Below are 22,503 nucleotides of genomic sequence, written 5' to 3'. Positions count from 1 at the left end.
AGTTTCTGCTCCTTGGGCTGCAAGGCCACACAGATGTGTTTGCCTTTGGTGAGGAAATCCGGCCCCCTCACTTCTTGTGGTGCCACAACCAGCCTGGGAATTCCCCGGGGCCCCAGGCAGCACTGCCAGTGCCAGAGGCACTGCTGGTGGCAGAGGAACTGCTGCCACCAGTCATCAGGCAGGGCTGTGAGCTGCAGCTGGGGGTCAGCAAAGGGGAAAGGTGGGGGAAAACCCAGGAGCTGGCAAGGAAAAGTGAGAGCAGCCTGGCTGGGGTTGGAGGCAGCTTGGAAAGGAAAAGTCCCCAGGCAGAAACAGAACCAACCCTGAGCCCCTGCCAGGCAGGACAAGCTCACTGCCACCCACAGAACCAGGCTCTGCCCAGGTCCCTGTGGCCACCACGGTTGTCCCTGAGCCCCTGGTGGCTGTGCCCATGGCTTGGTGCAGCGCTGCCAGCAGGGAGGTGCAGGAGAGCTGCAGCTTCTGCCTGCTCCCCTGTGTGCTGCCAGCCTGGCACTGCCCACTGTCACTTGCATGTCCTTGACAGCCTCTGAAAACAGCCAGGGCTGCACAGGGCTTCCTCCACTGCTGCTTTCCCAGCTGCAGGATTGCTGTGACCCATCCCCAGCTGTCCCTGGAGCAGGGAAGGGCTCTCAGCCAGCACAAAGTCTCTGCTGAGAGCAGCCCTGAGCAGGCCAGGGCAGGACACCCAGGACCCCAGACCTAGCACAGCATGGTGAGGACCCAAGGGGGCAGGGACATGGCCACAAGCAACGAGGCTCCCAGCAGGAGCCCAGCCCTAGACACCCTCCCTGGTGCTGGGCTCCCCACGCTCACCCTTCCTCCACCCCAAGATCCTGGGGAGGATCCCTGGGGACCAATGCTGCCAGACACTGAGCAGACTCAGTGTCTGCTGTCCCCGGGGCCCCCAGACAGATGGACTCCGCTCCCCAGCTCGGGACACGAGGTCTGGGAGCCTCCTCCTGGGACACAAAAGGGGCCACAGAGAGCCACGAGGGATGAGTGTGCAGAAAAGTGACCCCAAACACCAGAAGTGCAGCGATGGTGACCTCGGCCAGAGGGCCTGGGGGGAGCTGAATGGTGCCTCTGTGCCTCTGGAGGGGCAGGGCAGGAGGCCACATGAAGCCTGTCCCAGCAGCTGCTCAGGACAAACAGGACATGGAGAAAGGGAGCAGAGGAGGAGGAGGATCTTGTGGGGGCAGGGGCAGCCGGGTGGCCCCCGGGGAGCTCTGCCTTTGGAGGGACAGGCTTGGCCCTCAGCACCCTGACTCCCACCTCCAAGCTGCCCGAGAGCAGCAGGAGGACTTGTTTGGGGGGGCTGCAGGGATCCAGGGCAGGATCTGCCCACGCTGGGTGAAAAGCACACCCCAGGGCCAAGCAGTGAGCTGCTGCTCTCGGGCACTCCACGCTTCTGAGCTCTGCATCCTTCCCCTCCTGCTCCCCAGCACCGCGGAGGGCTCCTACCTGCTGGTGCAGGACCCAGTCAGCCTCTCTGCCTTCCCCCCAGCCGGAAGGTGCCCGAGCCAAGGGAAGTTCCTGGGCTCGTTTCAGAGGTAACCAGGCAATTGCAGAAGGTCAGAGCATGAGCTCATGCTCCCCTGGTGCTGGGGAGACTATAAAAAGGCTGGAGCGGAGTGTGTGAACCAGCACAATTAACGGAGCAATTGGCTGCTGCTGGGATGGGAGGAGCCGCCCCAGCTGCCCCCCGTTTGAATGAGGGATCCCAGGCAGACGGCTCGGACCGGGGCTGAGCCAGGGACCAGCCGTGGCGCTGCCAGCCGGGCTGGAGCCTTGCAGGGGGCTGAGCCGGCCGCTCCAGCCCTGCTCTCCGTGGCCAAGCCTCTGCCCACGCAGCGCTGGTGCTAAGCCCTGGCAGCACTCGTGACCTGTGCCGGCCGTGGAAGGGCTCCTGTAGCTGCCAGGAGCAGGGAAGCTAAGACACAGCCCTCCCCAGTGCTGTCCTCCCACCACAGCAGCCCAGCCCAGCTGTGCCTCCTCCTGCTCTGCTGCTTTTCACTGCCTGTCCCCTAGCCACTCACTAAGCCCTCGACAAACGTGCTTCATCCCAGCCCTGGCCCTGCTCCCATCCGAGCCCCAGCCCCATGACGTGCTCTGTCCCTTGTCTCTGCCCCAGTCCCAGCCCTGGTCCCATCTCTGGTCCTGTCTTCTGTCCTTGTCTCATCCCTTGTCCTGTTCTGTCCCAGCACCACCCCAGCTTCAGTCTGTTCCCTGGTCCTGTCCCAGCCTTGGTCCTAGGCTTGGTCCTACCTCTTTTTGTGGTCCCCTCACTGGTCCTGCCCTTTGTCCCACCCCTGGTCCCATCCCACCCCTGGTCCCATCCCATCCCCATCCCACAAACACAAATGCAGCCCGAGGAGGGCTGGGCAGGGAGCTGGACGCGGTGCCCAGGGTCGGAGGAGCCCAGGGACGGCCGAGTGGCCCCGAGTGGCTTCAGGACAGCCCCAGTCTGTGCCTTTGGCTCCTGGGCCGGTTGGTTTTGTACAACCCTGGTTGCCACATCCCAGCTCTGCCTGCCAGAGAGTTCTTCCCGCCGCTGCCACATCCCAGGAGCCCTGAGAGGCTCCTTCCCCCTGCTGAGCTTTCAGAGCAGCTCGCAAAGGAGACCCCCGCGCTGGGCGAGTGCTGGGCGTGGGGCACAAGCCAGTCCTGGGGGTCCGGACCGGCGCTGGACCGACTTCAGTTAACGGGAGGGAGCCGCAAGCGCCGTTCACCCCCCGGCTCTGCCTTTCCCGGTGCTCTGCAGCATCCGCGGAGTTTTCCCGTGGGGCTGGGGGCGGTGGGGGCCCCCTACCCTTCCCGGGGCTTTTCTCTTGCACACAGCCCCCCATCCACCCCAACGCAATTCCCCCCGCAGGACGGAGCTGCCGCCGCCGCCTCGGGGACGCCCGGCGGGCTCTGCCCGGTCCCGTCCCCCGCTTCCCGTCCCATCCCGGCCCCCCCGTCCCGTCCCGGCAGCGTTCCCCGAGCCGCCCCCCGCCAGCCCCCTCCCCCGGCCCGCCCCGCCGCTCTCGCTCTTTCTTCGCCTTTGCTTTCTGTTTCCTTCTTTCTTCTTCTTCTTTGTTTTTTTTCTCTTCCCCAGAAGAGGCGGAGGGAGCCAGCCGGGCCCGGGGGGGCAGGGGCCGCCCGCCCCCAGCTCGGGGCTAAGCCGCCGGCCGAGCGGAGCCGGGTCCCGGCAAGGAGGAGGGAAGGGAGAGTCGGTGCCCCCCCGGTGCCTCTGCCACTGCCCGGTGGACATGGTAATGAACTCCTGCTGCTTTCCTCTCCACTCCCCGCCGGCTCCTGCGGGCATCTGCCGGTCCTGGGGCCTCCCAAGAACGGGGCGGGCATCGGAAGCGAGGGTGGAGGAGGTGGGGTGAAGATGGAGGTGGGGTGAAGATGGAGGTGGGGTGAAGGTGGGAGAGATCTCGAGCAGAGAGGTCGGGGGTGGAGGTGGAACAAGTCAGATGCAAAGATGGAGGTGGGATAAGAAGGTGGAGGAGGTGGAGAGTGGAAGTGGAGGTCAGGAGAGAAAGTAGAGGACAGGAGCAAAGCTGGAGGTCAAGAGCAAAGGAAACGGTGGGGTGTGAAGGTGGAGGTTGGGTTCAAAGGTGGAGGCTGGGCATGAAAGTGGAGATGTGGGGCGAAGGCAGAGGAAGGAAGAAGTGAAGCTGGAGGTCAGGTGTGAAGGTCGAGGTAAAAAGGTGGTCGTGGAGGTGTGAAGGTAGAGGCCATGTGGAGGAGGTGGAGGCCACCAGCCCCTGGGGCAGGGGCTTGTGGGGCTGCTGCCCACGCTGCTCAAACTTCCCTGCAAAGTTTGGCAGGGGTCCGGGTGCAGCAGGTGGGTGCTGCTGTGCGCCCCTGCTGTGCAGGTACAGGAGGTTCCCCGGGGCCGTGCCTGGCTCGTTTGTCCCTGCAGCCGGCACAGGCTGCTGCCCTGGCTCCCGGCGACGCTGTGCCGAGCGCCGGGGCCGTTCCTCAGCCTCCTCTCCGCGTCCTGCCAAAGTTCCTGACAGCCAGAGGGAGAGGGATTGCAATTCAGGGCTGGCTCTGGAGCTCCAGCCTGGCTCCTTCCTGAGCTGGAGGGAGAAAGGAGAGAGAGCTGAGTCACCCCACGGCGCTGGGCAGGAGTTAAACCACTTCCCAGCCCCGAAACGCCAAAGCCCAGCTCCGGGCTGGGCTGGTTGGTGGAAAGCAGCTCAGAAAGATGGGTGCTTGGGGAGAAATATCAATCTCTATCTAGCAGCACTTGGGCTGATTAAAATGGAAATGGCTTTGCAAATGTAAATCTCCTCCTGCTCCCTGATGCCTTTTGTTTTGCTCCCTCCCTGCAGCTGGCTGGGGCTAATTGGCTGCTTTTGGCTCTGCGCAGCTCCAGCCTGCCCTCAGCTTCTCCCAGGAATGCAGAGCTGCCGCCGCGGTTACCCCAAATCCCCCCTCCCCCCGGCGACGGAGGGCTTTGTGACACTCACTGAAAACCTTTCAGTCAGCACAGGCCAAAACCCTCCTCGGCAGGACACAGGCTGTGCCTGGTGTCTCCATCCCTTGGCTGCTCTCTCTCAGTGCTGGCTCCTGTGATCCTACTGATGGAGGAGTGGGATCCCACTGAGGTGGGACTGGGCTCATTCAGCCCCTCCAGCCCCTGGCACATCCCTCTGCTGAGGTTTGGTGGTGATCTGGGGGGACCCCAGACGCTGAGTTTACCCAAACTCAGGCTGTTTCTCCCCAGCCACCAAGGTGTGGGAGCGCAGACAGGGAGCTGGGCTGTGTGTGCCATGGGCCTGGGGAGGCTGCTCTGGGGCTTGGGAGCAGTGTTGAGAGATGCTGGGTGAGGGATGGGGCTGCTGGAAGCACCTTGGTTGTGCTAGACTCTGCTCTGTGCCCCCACACCATGCAAAGCCCTTGCCAGTGGTGTGGCCAAGCTGGGCAATGGCTGAGTTTAGGACCCATCAGCCACCTTGGTCCCATTTTGGGGGGGACTTGGCTTCTCTTTCTCTTCTCCTTTGCTGCTTTATCAGTGCACATGAGCTTGGTTGGTGAGAGCTGACTTTGGCTCCCAAAGAGCTGGGTTTGGAACGTGCCAGGGCTGGGCAAGGGTGAACCTGGTGAAGGTCAGCACAGGCAGGGCTGGCAGGGCTGGTCTCTCTCTCATGCTGTCATCAGGATCTGGATGGATCCTCCTTTGCAGGCAGTGGTTCCTCACTCATGTGCTGGGACAAGGCAGGAGCTGAGCTTGGTGGTGCCAGGCAGGGAGGTGGTGGGTGCCTGGCCAGGCTTGGTGCCTGGGAAGGAGGCAAGAACATGGAGCTGGGCTTCACCCTGCAGCTGGTGCTTGGCCAGAGCAAGGTCTCCCATTCCTCCTCGGAACAGTGTGAGAAGATGGATGGTCCAAGGGCAGAAAGCCAGCAGGGGACTGCTCAAGGCACCAAGAAGGGACTTGCTCTCCTCCTGCTCTGCCCAGGCTCCAAGGCTTCCCCTGCCAGGGCCAGGGGCAGGAGATCCCTGCGTGGAGCTATGAGAAGTCAGGAATTACCCAAAGCATGACTGCAAAGTTTGTTAGCTAAAGCTCTTCACAGCTCATTAAGATTGACTCAGGCCACTTTGTCTCCATATGGATTCCCAGGCTATGGATTACTTGCCTCAAGCTAATGCCCACCTCCAGCTGATCCCACTTGACTTCCTGGGTGCCAGTCTAGGAGCACAGGGACACTGCTGGAGCTCCAGGACCTGGCTGCTCTTTGGTACCCAGCAGCTGGCAGAGGCAGCTCTGCAGGAAGAAGAGGAGGAAGAAGAGAGCTGTCCCACTGCAGAGCAGCAGATGATCCCTGGGCAGACAGGCTGGGCCTGACCCTGCACCACATGGGCACCAGCATCTCTCCCCAGCAGCACCATCTCCAGCAGCAAGGCACCGTTTGCCCGCCTGCCCCAGCCTGCTTTGCAGCTGATGGGAGCAGAACCCCCCCTGGGGAGCTGCAGAAGTCTCTCTCCCACTCCCCCAGAGGCTCCTTTAGGCAGCCCCATCCACGGTCACCCCTGAGCTGCCTGTCACGCAGCTGGGATTCCATGGGAACCGGCCGGCCGCTTCCCGCCGGATGCCAGCTGTGCCAGCCGGCCCCACGCCGCCAGGAGAGCAGGCTTGGAACCCCCAGCCCATGCGTGGCACGGGGCCAGCATCCTGGCCACAAAGCCGGTGTCCTGGCCACAGGGCCAGCGTCCCAGACGTGGTCTGGAAGCGTGCAGGGGAGGGGGACGTCCCCTGGCAGCGCTTCCCAGGAACGGCTCCGAGTCTCGTTTGGAGCTTGGCGAGCTCGGCGATGAGTCTGAACCAAGCACTCCATCCATCTTCAGATGTTTGTCCTTCCTCCCATCCGCTGCTGCATTCCTGCTGAGCCCGGCACATCCCCACGCTCCGCGTCTGGCTCGGGTTAACCCCTTGGCTGCTGCGGCTCCTCCGCCTCCGCACGCCCAGCACTCATCCCGGCAGCCCAGCGCTGGGAACCGATCCTGGCCGTGCCCGTGGTCCCGGCTGCGCGGTGCTTGCTGGGCTCTGCGCCCGGTTCCTCCCCGGCTTGGAGCCTCCTGAGCTTGGTGGCATCGCCGGCGTGGGCGCAGCAGGAGCTGGCAGAGAGGCGGTGCTGCGCGGGATGGTGGGCACAGGCTGCGGGGGGGGGCGGGGGAGGATGGCATCCCGCTGCGGGGCCACTCTCCCCAGCGGCGCTGCTTCCCCCCCTGCAGGATGCCGGGTCGCTGGACGCAGCCGTGCAGGGTGCCCTGCAGGCTCTCTACCCGCCCTTCGAAGCCACGGCCCCCACCGTGCTGGGCCAGGTGTTTCGGCTGCTGGAGACCAGCTTCCGAGGGGATGGGCTCTGCTGCCTGCTCCACTTCCTCATCCCGGCCAAGCGCCTCTTCGAGCACGTCCGGCGGGCTGCCTGCGTAAGACAACCTCCCCCTGTGCCACCGGGCCCCTGTGCCACGCTGCTGGGCGCCGGGGGCTTGCCGTTAATGCCTGACCCCCTGTGCAGCCGTGCCCTGTGCCAGGCTGCAGGCTCCCTCCCTGCCCTCACCGCAGAGTGAGTGTGCCCAGCTGCCAGCACACAGCTTGGCACATGCGGTCCTTGCGCTAAGGCTGGGGGCACACCCAGGGCACCTTGTCACAGCCCTGGAGAGGCTGCAGGTGGGGTTTGCCCTCTGCAGCCTGGGAATGGCTGCAGGCTAGGGGTGGGACTGCAGGACCCTGCTGTGGCTCGTCTCAGGGAAGTGCCACCAGGTCCTTGGCCTCTTCAGTCCTGTCACAGGGGCACAGGGCAGGGCAGAGAGATCTTGAGGGGCTGGCCAGGAGGGTATGGAGCCGGTGGGGGCTCTGGCTCACACACTGTCTCCTTCCTCCCGGCCAGGCTCCCTACTTTAACTGCATCTTTCTCCACGAGGGCTGGCCCTTGTGTCTTCACGAGAAAGTGGTCGTCCACCTGGCACCCCTCAACCCCCTGCTGCTGCGGCCCGGGGACTTCTACCTGCAAGCAGAGCCCTGCGAGGAGCACTCTGCCCGCATCACCCTCAAGCACCTGTCCCGGGACCTGAGCACGGTGGAGGAGACGCCGGTCCCCGAGGCTGCCTACCCTCTGCTCTTCACCACCGAGTGGCTGGAGGAGATCAACGGCGCCCGGGAGACGGCGCCGCTCCGCTCCTGCCTGGTGGCCACCGAGAACGGCGTCACCCCCCTGCCCTGGAGCAAGATCGCCACGCCCGAGTTCATCGACAAGCCCAAAGCTGGAGGTGACGGCGCCCAGCAGGGCCCCGCTCCTGGAAGCGCAGCTGAGCCCGCAGCAGCCGGCCTGGCCGTGCCCCGTGGCGCGGTGGACGTCTCGGTGCCCTATGGCAATGTGGCGGGCACCGTCCCGGGCTGCAAGGGCACCGCTTGGAAATCGAGCCAGGGCAGGTACCCAGGGCTGATCAAGGTGGAGCAGGCTGGGCTGCAGAAGCAGCCAGGCACGCTGGCCATGCCCAGCCTCTACGAGATCATCAGCCAGAACCTGGAGGGGGAATACGTGGACCTGCTGGACTGCTCCCAGGAGCAGCCGCACCTCCTGTCCCGGTCCCTGCCCTCCACTCCCCCGGCGGGGCCGGTGGGGAGCAGGGATGAGACAGCGCTTCCCTGGACAGCTGGGGGTCAAGGAGCAGATGCCTGGCCCTGCGCGGGGGCGTCAGGCTCGAAGGAGGGTCCTTGCCCCCCGTGCCTGGGGAGGAAGCTGGGCCGGGAGCTGGGGCCGCACGGCCCGCGGTGCCGCCACCGCGACTCCTACCTGGCCGCTCTGCAGAACCCGGTGAGCTTCGGCCCCGGGCTGATGGCAGCCATCCTGGAGGAGTCTGATGGCCCCGGCCCCGAGCCACCCCCCGCCGCCCCTCACGAGACCCCCGCGCAGCACGGGGTGGGGGCTGGCAGCCCCACGCCCCCCACCCCCCATCCCCCCCAGGCCGGCGCCGGGGTGCCAGCAGAGGCACAGCAGGGCAGCCCCCGGCTCCCCACCAGCTCCACTCACAAATTCTCCTTCCTGAGGGGGCCCCGGCTTGGGGCAGCCCCCGGGGACGATAAAGCTCCCAGCCAGCAGGAGGGGGCCTGGAAGAAGATGACTGCCATCTACTCACCCCGGATGGGCAGAGCCAAGCCAGCTGGGAAAGGTACCAACCCAGCAGGGCTGGGTGCCCGCTTGGGCACTGGGCGCGGGGGGGCTTTGGCATCTCCCTGCCCCCTGGCACATCACCAGCTCCTCTCTCCATCCCCACGGGCAGGTACTGACACAGCAGAGGAACGGTCTCTGGAAAGCACCAGCTGCAGGAACGGTCCCATGGTGCCCAGCCCCCAGCAGCCCCCAGCCTGGCAGGAGCTGCACGCCGGGCTGCTGCACTCGGGCATCGTGTGCCTGCCAGGTACCCGCCAGCACCTCCGGGGGGGGGCATGGCAGGAGGAGCCTGTGGAGGGGCAGTGGGAGGCTGCTGTGCTGGGGTGGGGGTGGGTTTCTGGAGGAAGGTCTCAGGGCTTTGCTGGAGGCCACAAAGCTTCCAGGCAGAAAAATCTCCTTTCAGCTGGGCAGACAAAAACCCAAAGGGCAAAAGGCAAAGCAGACAAACAAGGGCCCTGAGCAGCTGCCCCAGCTGCAGCCAGCCCTCCCACACCATTCCTCACCAGTGAAGCTCTCAGTGCTCAGCTGCCAAGCACTCAACACTTGGCTGCTTCCTTTTCCCAAGAACTGGAAACAACAGTGACCAGAAAAAAAGAGAGCCCCAGCAAGAACCTCCCCAGAGCTCTGCCCTGGCACTTCAGGGCTGCTGTCGCTGCCGAGAGCCCTCAGGGCCTGGCATTGCCCATCTGGGGGGGGGCTGGGAGGGGGGCTGTGCCAGGGTGGCACAGGATTCACCTGGGCAGAACCCTCTGAACCAGGGCTGTGTCCCCTGAGCTGCCCCCAAGCTGGGGCAGAGCTCAGTCCTGCACCCCTCAGGAGCTGACCCTGCATGGCCAGCAGCAGTGAGGCCAATGGGAGCCCTCTGGGGGCTTGCTCAGGGCTGGAGTTGGCAGCCGGGGGGTGGGTGCTGGGGGGGTGACCGGTCCCTGTCCCTGTCCCTGCAGGGAGCTCGGACAGGCTGGGCAGGGCCCTGCTCCAGGTGACCACCAGCGGCAGTGCCTGGGGAGCTGCGTGGTGCTCGGCCGGCGAGCTGGCAAGGCTCATCCTCTACCTCTGCTCCCTGCCCAGGTAAGTGCCAGGAGCACCTTCAGGAGACTCCCAGATGGTTCCTGCCTCAGGGGTGCTGGGCAGTTCCTAGGCCAAGCTGGGGGGGATGCCCACCCCCCTGCACGTGCTGGCTTGGGCACATCCCACACGTCCTCACCGTGTGCCCAGCCCCCCCTGCAGCCACCCCTGGGGCCCCTGTGCCATGCCTTTAGCCAAGGCAGCTATTTCTGAGGGCCTGGCACTGCCCTTGGCTGGGGCATCCCACAGGGTCAGGCCCATCACTGGTGGCTGCTGGCTCTTCCCTGCCCTCACCCTGCTGCCCAGGGGCACAGAGCTGTGGGAGGAGGCTTTGAGTGGGTCCTGCCAGAGGGAAGGGACCCCCACTTCATGCCTCACTTCTAACCGGTGCCATCTGCCTCCTGCTCTGTTCCCCCTGCCAGGCGAGGAGCGAAGGACTCGGGGCTGACCGTGGTGGTGGATGCCAGGAAGCAGCTGCCAGCTCCTGTCCTGTTCTGTGCCCTCCGCTCTGCCCAGGTATGCCTGGCCCCAGCCCTGTGCCACAGACATGCCAGGGGGTCCCTACCCAGGAGCTGCTGCCCTTTGGGGTCCCTCAGAGGCTCCTCTGTGCCCACTGTGATGCACAGCTGGCAGCAGCCTCTCCAGCAGCCCTGGGGCCTTGCTTTTACCTCACTCACAGATTTTGCCCCTCAGTGCCATGGTGCAGATTTGCCCTGGCAGCTCCTGGCTGCACCACGGTGCCCTGGCCTGGCAAACCCCTGTCCCTCTGGCTGCCTCCCCAGCTCCCCAGCCCAGTTCCCAACTCCCTGTAGGTCTGGCAGTGCTTAAACAGCTGCCACTTGGTTTCCAAACTTCTGGGCATGACTGTGGTGGCACAGCCCATGCCCCAGGGGCACAGCCCCAAACAGAGCTCCCACCTGGCACTTCCAGCTCCTCAGGTGCCAGCCCAAGGCTCTGGTGGTTTGGAGCCCTTCCCAGCCCTGCAGGTTCTGTCCTCATCTCCACTGGCACCTGGCACCATGGTTTGCCCCTAACCCCTTCAGCACCCTGCTGGCTGAGCTCAGCTGGAAATGGGCTCTGCAGTGATGGTCCTGGCAGGGGTTTGGTGCCAGGGCTGAGGCAGTGCCCTGCACAGCCCCGGGGGCAGTGGGGCCCTCCTTGCACAGCTGCCCTTGCCTCCACCTGCCCAGGGCATCCTTGCAGCCTGTGCCACAAATGCCACACCAGCCAGGTCACCAGGGAAGGGTCTTGCCCAGGGAGGTGGTGGCTGGGAGGAGGCCGTGGCCTGAGCCAACCTTTTCCGTTCCCCACGAAACAAGGCCTGGCATCACCCTGGGGAACCCCAGGGCTGTGCCACAGGGTCTGCTGCGGGGGACTCTTCCCCAAGGGCTTTGCTGTGGGGATTCTGCCACGGGGACTCTGCCCTGCCTCCCCCAGAGCACCTCACCAGGCTGCATCCACACCGTGCTGCTGCTGGCCGAGAAGGAGCTGGCTGCCCACCGCGAGCGGCTGCCCGGGGTGCAGGTGAGCCTCTCCCCGGCCCCTCCTCCTGGCCCCTCTCTGCCTCCCTTGGGAAGAGCAGAGCTGGGGTGAAAGGAGCCCCCCTGCCCTGAGGGACCTTCGTCTCCTCACCTGCAGGCAGAGCAGCCCCTTGCTAGGGCAGGTGCTCCTGTGCCACGTGCAGGATGAGACCCTTGGGCTTGATGTGCTGCACAGGCAGGTGACAGCCAAGCACCGTCCCAGTTACCTCTGTTGGCCTCACAACAGGCTCTGGGATGATTAAGTCCCAACTGGAAGGAGTTCATTGCTCAGTGCTGCTGGGTTTAATTAGTCTAATGTGAACCATTAACGAGCTGGATCCCCTGGCAGGGCTCTGCTGGCAGAGCTTGCAGCCCTGCTCAGCTCTCCGGCATGTGCCACACTCCCAGGGCCACCACTCTGGACCTGCTACCCTGGCAGGGTGGCTGTGGGGGCAGCAGGGGCTTGTGCCCTGCTCCAGGCTGTCCCTGGGTAGGGGGGACCGAGGGGGAGAGGGCTTTGGGGAGGGAGCTGGTGCAGTGCCACGGTGCTCACAGCCCCCTCCCCACAGGTGGAGACCCTGGGGTCGCTGAGGGCTCTGGGCCGCTTCGTCGACAGCTCCCAGCTGCCCCCGGAGCTGGAGGGTTCCTTCCCCTACTGCCACGGCGAGTGGGTGCAATTCTTCCAGGTGTCTGTCAGCACGCAGTGAGCCCCCACCTCACCTCCCTGCTGTGCCCCCACCTCACCTCCCTGCTGTGCCCCCACCTCACCTCCCTGCTGTGCCCCCTTGTGCCGGCCACCACCTCCTGAGCTGTCGCCCCCCCTCCCCTCCCCGGCCTGCCCCCGCCCCGTGAGCCATCACCTCGCCTCCCCGAGGTGTCTGCTGTCACGCCCTGAGCCATCACCTCGCCTCCTTGCCAGGCCCCTCCGTCCCCAACACGGCTTCCACCGCTCAGCCACCCCTAGAAAAGCAGCAGCAAAGCCCAGGGGAGGGGAAAGAAAAGCTCTGAGTGCAAGCAGGGCAACCCCCTCCTGCCCATCCATCTCCACGCTCCTTTCCCTACCAGTGCCCCATGGTATTCCCTGGCACTGCTTCTCCTCCTCCTCCCTCCCAAGACAGGCTGCCCTCCTGCCCCAGCCCCACTGACCTGTTGTGTCTCCTCTGGCAGAAGCTTCACCCCTTCGTGGCTGGCCTCAGGCAGGCATTGGAGGTGCTGCAGAGCTGCATCCAGGAGCTGTGTGGTACCAAGGCTCTGGCAGGGACACAGGTGCTGGGGCTTCCAAAGAGCCGCTCTGCAGTCCCCCAGATGGGCTGCAGCTCCTCCCAGACCGGCCACTCCTGGCCATGGGTCTGTCCCCTGTCCCCTTTGCCTGTCCCTGGGTCCCGGGCTGGCCCAGGAGCTGCCAGGTGAGCCCCCAGGTGAGACCCGTGCCCCACCTCCCTCCACAGGACGTGGCTGCCTGCATCCAGAGGCACCAGGCGCTGATGGGGAGGGTGCTGAGCGACCCACAGCTGCTGCAGCTGCAGCGGGAGGGAGGCTCTGTCCTGGCCAGGCTGCGCAGGGAGGCCGCCCAGCTCCGTGCCTCGGCCCACGTCAGGTAAGAGCCCCTGGCTCTGCCGGCGCAGGGGGGCGCAGCGCTGGAGACCCCAGGCTCCTCGGCTGGCCACAGAACCAACTCCCCCTCGGGGTCCCCATCGGCAGGAGCTGCTGCCCAGCACATCCCAGAGCTGCGCCCTGCTCTCTCCTGCCCTGCCAACAGCTCCCGATGCTGGAGCTGCCATCCCAGAGAGCCCCGTGCAGGGTGTCCCGGCTGGGGAGGGGGCACAGTTCCTCCTGGGGGGTGGTTCTGCTGCATTGGCCGCGCTCCCGGGCTGCTCGGCAGAGCCTGCAGGGAGCCCTCCAGGCAGCCGAAGCCGCTAGATGGGGCCAAGCCCCGGCGGTGCCGCGATCGGCCGGCCGCGCCGCGCCGGGAATGCCGCTCACGTCCGGGAATGCCGCTCACGTCCGGGAATGCCGTGCTCCTCTGGTGGTGACACGTTTGTCTGGGAATGCTGCACATGCCTGGGAGTGCCATGCCCCGCTGGTGATGCCAGCACTCACCCAGCAACGCTGCATGTGTCTGCCAGTGCCACGCTCCTCCGGTGATGCCACACTCCTCCGGTGCATGCACAGCTCTAGTCCCACTGCTCTCTTTGCTCAGCTGGGCCAGGCAGCCAACCCTTGCCCATCCCCATGGTCCCCAGCATCCATCTGACTGCATGGGATGAGGAGGTGCCCGGGCACCCTAGGGCCGGGGAGCTCCTCTGCAGCATGCCCAGCGTGCAGGGCTTGGAGCCTGCTGCCCAGCACAGCACAGGGAGAGCCCTCGACTCCCAGGTGGGCTCAGAGGATGCAAGGAGGATGGGGAGAAGGTCTCTTGGTTGGCTCCTGACCTGGACACCTTCCAGGCTCTGAGCAGCCACACATCCTGGGTCATTGCCTGCCTGCTCCCTGGCTCCTGGCTGCCCACACAGCGGTGCCCACTTCCATGGAGCTGCCCAGCCCAGGCTCCTGCCTGCTGCCTTGTCCAGTGTCTGCAGTGTCAGCAGCACCCAGCACTGACACCCCCTCTGCTCCCCACCACCAGGACCAGCATGGAGCTGGCTGAGGGGCTCTACAGCCAGCTGGAGGAGCAGCTCCACGACCTGGTGTCGCAGTCCAACGCCTGCCTGGAGCGCCTGGAGCTCCTCCGCAAGGTCCGGCAGCTCGAGGCTGAGTTCAGCAAGGTGGGTCCCTGGGGTGCTGCTCTGAGTGTCCCTACCTTGTCCCCTGTGGTGCTCCCACCTTGTCCCCCGTGGTGCTCCCACCTTGTCCCCCGTGGTGCTCCCATGGTTGAGCACTTTGGGCACCTTTGCCCAGGCTCTAACGCCGAAGGAAGCCTGGAGAAGAGCCTGAGCTTCGGTTTCATTATAGTTGTGAGCACTCCAGGGGTGGGATGCTTGGCTGGGTAAAGGAAAGGGGGGGTGCCAGGGGGGTGTCTGATGCCACCTGACCCCTGGCTCTGCTCTCCCCCACAGCTGGGCTGCTGGCTGGACGGGGAGGCAGCAGCCCGGCTGCAGGAGATGGGCACCGAGGAGCCAAACCCTGACAGCCCCCAGGGCTCTGCCGAGCGCTTCAACGAGTTCCTCACCCAGGCTACGGTAGGTTGGGAGGGGACAGCCTGTGACATGCAGCCCTGGGGTCCTGCTGCCAGCTCTGGACACCTCAGCTGGAAATGCCAAGTTAGAAATGACCAAGCATCCTCACAGAGTTTGATTTGGAAGCAGGCTTCTGGGCAAAACCAGGGGGCCCCAGGCTGGCTGGGTGAAGCTGCAGTTTCCAAGCCCAGCTTGCCTGGCATCTTGGCACCATCCTGCTCTGCTGAGGGGAGGGTTGTGCTGCTCCTCACTGCCATTCCTGACCCCTCCTGCACTTCGTCCTTCGCAGCCCCCTTCCTCCCACAGGGCTGCAGAGCTTGGATGTCCATCAGGCAGTAGGTAAGGAGGTGGTCCAGGAGTGGTTCCTCCCACACCCCCCGAGATGAGGTCTCTTTAGTTAAGGCAGTGCAGGGAGGCTGAGACAAGGTGAGCCTGCTCAGGACAGGATGGTGCTGTTTGTGTGCTCAGAGCCAAGCCAGGACAGAGCAGGGGTCTGGGCAGTCCATCTTCTCCTCCTTTCTTCTCACTTGCCCAGAAATTGGTCAGGGATTGGCACAGGCTGCCCAGGGAGGTGCTGGAGCCCCCCAGCCCTGGAGGTGCTCCAGAACCGTGTGGCCACGGCGCCTGGGGGCGTGGGTTGATGGCTGTCGTGGTGCTGGCTTGAAGGTTGGACTCGAGGATCTTGGAGCTCTCCTCCAGCCCAAACAATTCCATGATTCTGTGAGACCTTTCCCACGCAGTGACACTGCCACACGTCCCAGCACGGCGGGGCAGTGCCGTTCCTTGAGCACAGAGCCTTCCCTGCCACCCCCGCAGGCGCGGTACCGGCAGGGGCTGGCCCTGTGTCAGGAGGCGGCGGAGCTCCGGGCCGGGGCATTGCCGGAGGCAGATCCCTTCCGAGCGGCTGCGGCGCTTTTCCAGACCAAGCTGCTGGGCTTCCTGGGGCAGGTGGAGCGGCGGCAGGAGGAGCAGGAGCTGCTGCGGGAGCTCGGCCGCGTCTCCAGCAAGGTGAGCGCCCAGGATCTTCTCCCGCGGCGCCGGCGCCGGCCGGGCGCCCGTAGCAAACAGCCTCTCTTGTCCCCTTCCCCAGCTGGCAGCGCTGCAGCTGGACTGCGGGCAGTGCCCGGCCCGGGCGCGGCGTGGTGAGGGCCAGGAGCTGCAGTGCCTGCAGAGCTCCTTCCAGAAGCTGTCGGTGGAGTTTGCCCTGGAGAAGCTGCAGGAGATGAAGGCTCAGCTGCGGAGGATGCAGAGCAGCCAGGGGCTGGCAGCCTGGACCGAGGCACGGCACAGGTACCAGGAGACCCGGCAGGTCCTGGAGGAGATGCTGGCAGAGCTGCAGGAGGCCTGGGGAGCACAAGCTGAAGGGCAGGGAGATGCCTTAAGTCCCCCTGGCTCAGGAGCTGCAGCCCCTTGCAAGGAAGCTCCAGTCTGCAAAGCAGCCACCAGCCCCAGGCCGGTGGGGCTGGGGGGCTGGGGGCCAGCAGAGCAGCCAGAGCCCCGGGCCAAGGGGCCAGGACAATCCCAGGCCAGCAGCGTCGCCAGCCCCACGCCGGGTGCAGAGCCAAGCTCCCCACAGCCCCAAGAGCAGGGGGACCGTGCCCCCCACCACGGCTCTGCTGGCACCTCCCTGCCCAGACCCGAGGGCAGAGCCAGCCTGGGAGCTGCAGGACACCTCGCCCAGGATCACAGCCAGCTCCCTCAGAGGCTTCCCTTCATCCTGCCTCCCCAGGCACGCTTTCTGGGTGCTGACCCGTTGTGTGCCCCCTCTGTGCCCCTCGGGACGGCCTCAGCCCCCGGCACGCGGGGCCTGCCCGCAGAAGCCACGCAGTACTTCCAGGTTTCCAGCCAGAGCAGTTTGTCCTCCGAAGACTCAGACTCACAGAACTCCACCGAGGAGGCCCCAGCAGGGGGCTTGGCTCTGCCCCGGGACCCCCAGAGTCCCAGACCACCTTGCCCCTCCGAAAAGCCCCCCCAGATTGTCTACCTGGAGAACCACCACAGCAAGAGTCCAGCTAAAGCCAATGCCAAGTAAAACCAACCCCCTCCAGTCGGGGCTGTCCCTGGCCAGCTGGGGAGGTCTCCATCGCCAAGGGGATGGGACAGGCCGTGCTTGGAGGGGGGATGCTGGGACCCCTCACCCAACCCTCAGCCCTGGGGGGGTCTTCCACTTGCCCATCTTTAGCACTGCCCCCGCCGTGGGACAGCAGTAACTTCGTCACCAGCCTCTTGGGGTTCATTAATCCTCTACTAGGTGTGCAGCAACCTGTGCCTGGGGTGCAGGATGCCTCCCAGGGCCAGCCAGGTCTGCCCAGCACAGCTGGGAGGCTCCAGGCAGCCAGCAGCTGTGCTTGGAGCATCCCGAGGCAGCACAGAGCTGTGCTTGTGCCCAGCAGCTCCACCACCTGCTGGGTGGCTGCACCGTCCCCTGCACTGCAGCCCTGGGCAGTGCCAGCCATGGGCATTCTGTTCTTGCACACTCCTTAACGTGGCACTAACCTCATTAATGGTAATAAACCCAGAGAGAAGCACCCAGCATGGTCCTCCTGGAGCTGTGTCCTGCCCAGAGCCAGGCTGCCCAGCCAGGCTCCCTGCTGCTGCCCCAAGCCAGGGCCAACGGGCAGCCTGTGCCACCACAGGAGTCTCCTCAGCCCCCAGGATGGATGGAAAAGGACTTCTTTAAGGGAGCTGGAGCCAGCTGCTCAGAGAGGTGGTGGAGTCTTCATCTCTGGAGACATCCCAAAGCCACCTGGGTGTGTGCCTGTGTGACCTTGTCTTGGTGAATCTGCCTTGGCAGGGGATCTGGAGCGGATGATCTGCAGAGGTCCCTTCCAACCCCTAACATTCTGTGACCACAGCCTGGTTCTCCTGCCCACCACCAGCCTCTCCCTGCTGGTAGGATGATCCTGCTCAAACCACTGCTGGCTCATCACCATTGTCCCCTGCCCCTCTGCCAGGCTGCAGCCACCTGCAGAATGAGCCTCTGCCCCTTTTGGGGGGGTTCAAAGAGCAGCCTCCCACCCCTGGTTCTCACTCCCGGTGCACGCCGGGGTGGTGTCATCCTGCCCAGCCTCCCTGCTCGCTGGGAACATGCTGTCCCAAAGCTGAGCTGGCTGTGAGCTCACTGATCACCATCCCAAACAGCCCAGGGGCCCTGGGGATCCTGTCCCCATGGCACATCCCAGAGAGTCACACCACCTGCTCGGGTACCCCAGACAGCACCATGAGCTCATGGGGCACGGCGAGGAGCAGCCACGGCAACCCTCTCCTCCTCCCAGCCACGGCCTGCTCACGGCCCCCATGGGTGCTGTGCCTCAGCAAAGGGCCCTTGCCCATCCCAGCGTCTCTCAGAGTCACTCATACCCCCCTCAGCCTTGTTTTTGCCAAGTCCCCGAGCCCAGCCCCGCTGAGATCTTCTCTGGAGGCTGCAGTCACGGCCACCCCCCTGCCGCAGCTCAGCCTCCTCCTGCCCGAGTCATTAATGAGTGTTAACGAAGGTCCATCCCCGCGGGCTCCCCAGGCACTGCCCTGGGACCTCCTGCCCATCCCCTACCCGTGCTCTGCTCTTGGGGTTCTTTCAAGCTCCGTCTTCTCCAGCTCAGACACCAAGTCCCCCACAGCACTTCTGTCCCTGCTTCACTGTGGCCCTGCTGGCCGGGGTCTGGCCCCTTCCCCTTGCCTCGGCAGCAGGGAGTCGCCAGGGCAGGTCTGCTCAGCCCGTCCTGGGTGAACCCCGCCGGCTCCACTCCGTTCTGCAGTCGGCGGCACGTCCTGAGTGTCACCGAGGTCACCCCAGCCCAGTCACTCTTCCTACCTCTTCCCATGATGATGTTTGCTCTTGCCCAACCGCCTGGCCCTGGGCCGAGCCTGAAGTGCTCCAGAAATCCCCTCCGCGGAGCTGATGCAACACAGAGCGCTGAAGGGGGAGCAGACGGACGCCGACCGCCACTGCGAGCCGCCCGGGGCTGGCCGGCCCCACGCTGACCTCTGCTCCCCATCCTGTGCTACCCTCCCCCCCGCCCCCCGAGCCTGCCTGCTCCCCAGCCCCATGCGTGGATGGAGCACAGCTCCTCGTGAGAGCCAAAGAACCTCTTCTTCCAGAAGGATTTAAAGCCCACCCTGGCAGTTGCCTTGCTGGCTTCTCTGCTCTGCTGACAGCTGTGTCCTCTCCTCACACACCCATGGCACCCTGCACTGCCCAGTGCCTCCACCTGCCTCCTTGGACACAGATTCTTGACCCTCATCCCCCATGCAGGAGGCGGTGGCCTCAGGACTCCTCCTTATCAGCCCATAACTGATAGCTCAGCCTGGTGCACCAGCGTGGCACAGCCACATCCCCACCCCGAAGGGAGAGGGGGAGAAAGAAAGAAGGGAGAGGAGGGGGAGAAAGAAGGGAGAGGAGGGGGAGAAAGAAGGGAGAGGAGGGGGAGAAAGAAGGGAGAGGAGGGGGAGAAAGAAGGGAGAGGAGGGGGAGAAAGAAGGGAGAGGAGGGGGAGAAAGAAGGGAGAGGAGGGGGAGAAAGAAGGGAGAGGAGGGGGAGAAAGAAGGGAGAGGAGGGGGAGAAAGAAGGGAGCAGCAGCAGCAAGTCCCCAAGGTTATTTTGCAGTTCCTGAGATTCACTGATAAGAGAGGGAAGAATTTCTGGCCCCTTGCTGGAGTGCAAAACCTTTCCTCAGAGGAGCCCTGCGCCGCCCTCAGCCTCACATCTGGCTGGGCACAGCTGGAGCCCTCCCAGCACAAAGTGTTTTTGCAGCCCTCTGCATCACTCTTATCTCTGCTGAGCCTTCAGCTCCTGATTTATGGCTCTGGGGCTGCCCAATTAAGCCATAACCTTTCCAGCAAGACGAGCCCAGGAGTTAATCAACATCCAGCTCCCACCCACCAAATGGCAAAATCGTTTGTCACGGGGCAGGGGTGGCAGGGGGCTGGCAGTGCCAGAGCACCGTGCCCAGCCCAGCCCGGGGAGGGGAGCTCCTGCCCCGGTACCCAGCCTGCTATGGGGCTGGGGCCTCTTGAACTTGTCCGGACTATTCTCCCCCCGAGGGAAAAAGGTGCTAAGTGTTCATTGTAGAAGACAAAACCACCCTGGAGACAGGAGGCAGGTCACGGAGCCCCAGGGGGCTGCCCTCCTCTTCCTCATGAAAGCTCTTGCAGGCAGCCATCCCCCACCGCCGAGCAGTCGGTACCAAGGTCAGCACTGAGCAGGGAGATCCAGCCAAGATCAGCAACTCTTCCTTCTCCTCCTCCTCCTCACTGCTGCCTTCCCGTCAAGCCCTTCCCCCGCAGGCTGTGGGGGCAGGGTGGGGGTCGCTGAATTCTCAACCACAGATGGAGAGAAGAGGAAGGAAGAAGCAGGCAGGGCAGGAGCCACCGGGGCCGGAGCCTTCCCACAGCTGTGCCCTGCTCCCGGGCAAGGAGCAAAGCGTGGACAATGGGTGGCAAGACAAACTAAAGAGCCAGCCACAAGTGGGACAACATGAACCCCCCCGGACAGGCCCCCCCTCCAGCAGGTCTGGTGCCAGTGGAGCTGCCAAGGGCTCGGTATGGCAGCACCTGGCACCGGGGCTCAGCTGCCAGCAGCCGCAGGGGGGTTTGAAGCACAGGGTGGGACTGAGGCTGTGGAAGTGTGGTTGAGTCTGGACCTGTACTCCTGAGGGCAACTGGAGGGCAACTCAGCAGGTAAACACAGCAGGAGGCACCTGAAGGGCAGCACAAAGCCAACAGCTCCATCCCTATCATGCCAGGGGTTTGGAAGTGGCTCTGAGCAGGGACGACCCAAAGCAGCTTCCTGACCTCCAACCTTCTGCTGTCAAGCAGAGCCAGCTTGGCTCTCTCCTGCCACCCAGCCAAGGTGGCTGCTGCTCCTGGGGGGGCATCGTGGGGGCCACAACAGTGTGGGAAACCAAAGAAACAATGCCAAGGGACACCAGGAACGCCAAAGGGACACCAGGAACGCCAAAGGGACACCAGGAACACCAAAGGGTTGGACTCTGAGGGCCAAACCTAACTCCAGTCTGGTCCAGCCAGCAGCTGGCTGCTTTCCCAAGTCCCAGCTGTGCCCCCTCCAAGGGCCTGCTGGCAACCCTGAGGATGCCAGTGCTTGTCCAGTGGCCCACTGGACACCCACCAGTGCTGCTGAGGGCACAGAGAGGTGCAGGGCCCCCCCTGCTTGGGGGAAGCATGGCACTTGTGTGCCAGTCCCAGGGACCCTGGTGGCTTTGGTCATCAAACCTGGGCACACATGCTCACAGAGGGACACCGACTCACCACACACCAAGGGGTTAGGGGGCAGTGCAGACCCCTCTTGATTGCCTCCCACCCACCCTGCCTGCCATGAAGGGGGTGGAAGACTCGTGGGAAGGAGGAACTGGTCCCCTGGGGGTGGTTCCAGTAAGCTTCTGGGAAAGGGCCCTGGGAGAGGACAGTTCACCTCCCACCAGGTTCAAACAGTTCAGATTGCAAAATGCTGTGTCCCTGCTCACAGCTGCCCTGCCAGTGAGGATGTGTCTGACCCCCACAGCCCCAGGGGCCAGCACAGTGGGACCCTCACCAGCAGCAGGACCAGCCTCCTGCCCACCCACTCCTGTGCAACAGGACCCAGCCAGTGGCTGGGACCAGCACTGTGGCCACCCTTGGGCCACCAGCATGGCAAAGCTCCAGGTGGCTGCAGAATCCTTGTCCCTTGCTCACCTGCAGGTCCCACTGCCCTGGAGGGGGTGGGAAGGAGCTGTCCCAGGGAAGCCTTTCCCCTGCCCCAGCCCTCCTGGCCCCTCACCAGAGTGGGGATAAACCCAGAGACACACAGGGGGGTTGTGTTTCTCCTTCCCTCTGAACAAAACCATGGCCTTGGCCTAAGAACAAAGAGGGGGACATGAGCAGCTGCTCCTGAGCCCCCCACCTTGGGAAGAGGTTGCTGTGCCTGGCCCCAGGTCTTTCCAGGGCACCTGGTTATCAGCTGCCTGGTTATCAGCTACCTGCAGGGATGCTGCTGCCAGCTCTGTGCTTCTCTGAGACAGCCTCTGGCTCGCTGCATGCCAAGAGCAGTGAGCCAGAGCCCAGCACCAAGCACATCCCTCCTCCTGCCTGGTGAGCAGAGGCTGCTGTGCCCCCGTGGTGAGAGTCCTCTGCCTGTTCACCCCACGGCAACTCAGCTCCCCGGACGTGGCTGTGGGTCCAGGTGGAAAGGCAACCTGCTTGCCCTGGGAACTGCCACTCTTCCCAAAGCTGCCCCATGCCCTGCACCAGGGCAGCCCTGCCCACTGCTCATGGCCAGGAGCAAGAGCCCCTTTGTGCCAGCTGCCAAAGCTGTGCCCCTGCAGCAGCCCTGCCAAAGGGCCAAGCTCATCTTGCTCAACCACTGGCCCAGTGCCAGAGGTGCCCACAGCAACCAAAACCCCCAAGCCAGGAGTGATGTCCTCACAGAGCTGCTGCCTTTCCTCTGCTCTGCCCACAGTCACTGCCCCCAGCCACAGCCCCCAGCTTCTCTCACCTGCCAGCCTGGGCTGCCCTCACCCGCCCTGCCTGCTGGCACTGCCCAGCCCTCAGCTCCAGCCCTGCCAGGTGTGGGGCAGCTGCAGGTGTTTCCTCCCTCCACTTTTGAGCTATTTTGCCATGCCCACAAGCCCCGAGCCCTGTTCCAGCTCTGGTGTGCCAGGGCAGGCTGTGCCAGGGGAGCCACAAACCCTCCCCATCAGCGAGAGCAGAAAACAGCTTCCCACCCTTGCAGCTTTGCCCAGAGCCATCCCTGCCCCGCCGCCCCCTTTCCAGCCCCTGGGGCAGGGTTGGGAGGATGCTGGGCTCCTCACTGAGAGGCTCCGGGCGCTGGGGTGACCACACGAGGTGGGGAGCGGATGGGTCACCCCAGCTCCGGGGGCAGCCCTTGGCTCTGCGCGGGGGTCAGGCCGTGGGAACACCCCGGGGTGGGCGGCGCCGCCGGGGCAGATCTGTTAGAGGCGGTTGACAGCCGAGGCGAGCGACTCAGAGGAAGACACTGTCCCCTTTCAGGGCTTGTTTATCTGCCTGCACAAGGGACTGAGTCAGGATGTGATGTGC

At 64.7% G+C, this 22,503-nt stretch overlaps 1 protein-coding gene across 1 annotated transcript; it reads left to right on the top strand.

The window, feature by feature from the left end:
• Window positions 1-6,751: 6,751 nt before the first annotated feature.
• Window positions 6,752-16,599, top strand: KIAA1755 (KIAA1755 ortholog). Its single transcript, XM_054173704.1, is given in 15 exon segments — window positions 6,752-6,797; window positions 6,800-6,948; window positions 7,410-8,335; window positions 8,570-8,691; window positions 8,803-8,940; window positions 9,638-9,761; window positions 10,181-10,274; window positions 11,196-11,282; window positions 11,848-11,964; window positions 12,446-12,544; window positions 12,727-12,875; window positions 13,905-14,043; window positions 14,335-14,457; window positions 15,271-15,462; window positions 15,545-16,599. Coding segments are annotated over 15 exon segments (3,447 nt in total). The 3' UTR covers window positions 16,487-16,599.
• The last annotated feature ends 5,904 nt before the right edge of the window (window positions 16,600-22,503 follow it).

This window comes from Dryobates pubescens, chromosome 26 (assembly GCF_014839835.1).
Source record: "Dryobates pubescens isolate bDryPub1 chromosome 26, bDryPub1.pri, whole genome shotgun sequence".
In the NCBI taxonomy this organism is placed as follows: Eukaryota; Metazoa; Chordata; class Aves; order Piciformes; family Picidae; genus Dryobates; species Dryobates pubescens.
The sequence above is the reverse complement of the archived record's forward strand: the minus strand, read 5'-3'. Positions and strand labels throughout refer to the sequence as shown.